Below are 1,316 nucleotides of genomic sequence, written 5' to 3'. Positions count from 1 at the left end.
CGGTGATCACCACCATATCTCGGCCTTGGCAGGAGGTCAAGGAGGGCGTTGAGCCCGAGCCCGGGCCCAGACGGGACGTGTACCACTGGGGGAGGGAAGGAGGGAGGGAGGGATGGGAAGGCGAAGGGGGGAAGGAAGGAGGGAGGGAAGGAGGAAGAAGACCGCAATGAGGAAGAGGAAGACGCAGCGGTCTCATTCCGGCTCCTTGTTCATGCCCGCGTCGTTTTTCCTCGCCCTCCTTCCTTGTCCCTCGCCCCCCTTACAGGGAGTCCGCCTCGTCCGTAGGGAGTGGCCCATCGGAACTTCAAGGACGCGGAGGATGTGTCCATATCCAGGCGTACCATCTCCTCCTGTGTGACGATGTAGACTCCCTGGGAACAAGGGAGGGAGGAAGAGAGGGAGGAAGGGAGGGAGGGAGGGCCATCGGAACGGGAAGAAGCCGTGCTGGCGAGTCTTTAAAATGTGGGCCAATGTCCAACCCCCATCATACTCTTCCTTTCAATCAAGCATTGCAAGTCGACCAGAAGAATTATATAGGCGTGTCCGCAATGAGACTCCTTCATGGCGTCAGTCACAGGACAATCAACGCGTAGGTACCCAGATCAGCTCAGAGCAAGCCGCTGGGTGCGAACTTCCCAATCCACGCTTTTTTGGCGCGAAAAAAAGAGGCAAAGAAAAAGAAGGGAGTCCTCACCTGCCCGTGCACGGCCAAGGAGTTGGAAATGTGGATGGGGGCGGAGGAGGCGACCACGCGGGAGAGAGGGAAGTAGGCCACCGGGCGCAGAGCGCTCTCCCCGGCTTGGGCCGTGGGCGTAGAGGCGGCAAGGGAAGGGTTATGACGCAGGGCGGTAACGTTCCCTCCCTACCAGTCACGAGACATCGAGCAGGGGAAGGTTGAAGAAGGGGAGACAGTGAGAGAGCAAAGAAGGAGCAAAGCAGACCCCCTCCCCTACCTCTTGCCCTTCCTCCCTCCCTCCCTCCCTCCCTCCTTCGAGAAGCGTGTCCTCCTACCTTGGCGGCAACCACCACAGTCCCATCCTCCGTCAGGGTCACGCCCACGATGCTGTTGGACTCGTCGTCTTCCTCCGCCCCGTCCTCCGCCCCGTCCTCCCTCAGGTCCTCCCCCTCCTGAAGGCTAGGGGAGGGAGGAGAGGGGGATGCGAACGGGCGAAGGGGAGCCCCGGGTGCAAGATGGTACCGGTTTCCCTCCCCTCCTTCCCTTTCCATCAATGTATAGGTGTAGATGTCTTGCTTCACCGCAACCACATATGTGGACAGGCTTTCCCCGGCTGCCCTCCCCCCCTCCCTCCCTCCCT

At 60.8% G+C, this 1,316-nt stretch overlaps 1 protein-coding gene across 1 annotated transcript; it reads right to left on the bottom strand.

Moving 5' to 3' along the window:
* Positions 1-607: 607 nt before the first annotated feature.
* Positions 608-1,303, bottom strand: NGA_0187400 (uncharacterized protein; the record flags this gene model as incomplete). The annotated part of the gene is made up of 2 exons (XM_005854437.1): positions 1,012-1,303; positions 608-862 (listed from the first exon to the last, which is right to left on the bottom strand). Exons 1-2 carry the CDS (start codon positions 1,225-1,227, stop codon positions 608-610), a joined length of 471 nt encoding a protein of 156 aa, XP_005854499.1. The 5' UTR covers positions 1,228-1,303.
* Between the last annotated feature and the right edge of the window lie 13 nt (positions 1,304-1,316).

The sequence above is a fragment of the Nannochloropsis gaditana genome (assembly GCF_000240725.1).
Source record: "Nannochloropsis gaditana CCMP526 unplaced genomic scaffold scaffold506, whole genome shotgun sequence".
In the NCBI taxonomy this organism is placed as follows: domain Eukaryota; class Eustigmatophyceae; order Eustigmatales; family Monodopsidaceae; genus Microchloropsis; species Microchloropsis gaditana.
Note: the sequence above shows the minus strand (reverse complement) of the source record. Positions and strands in the feature narration are given on the sequence as shown.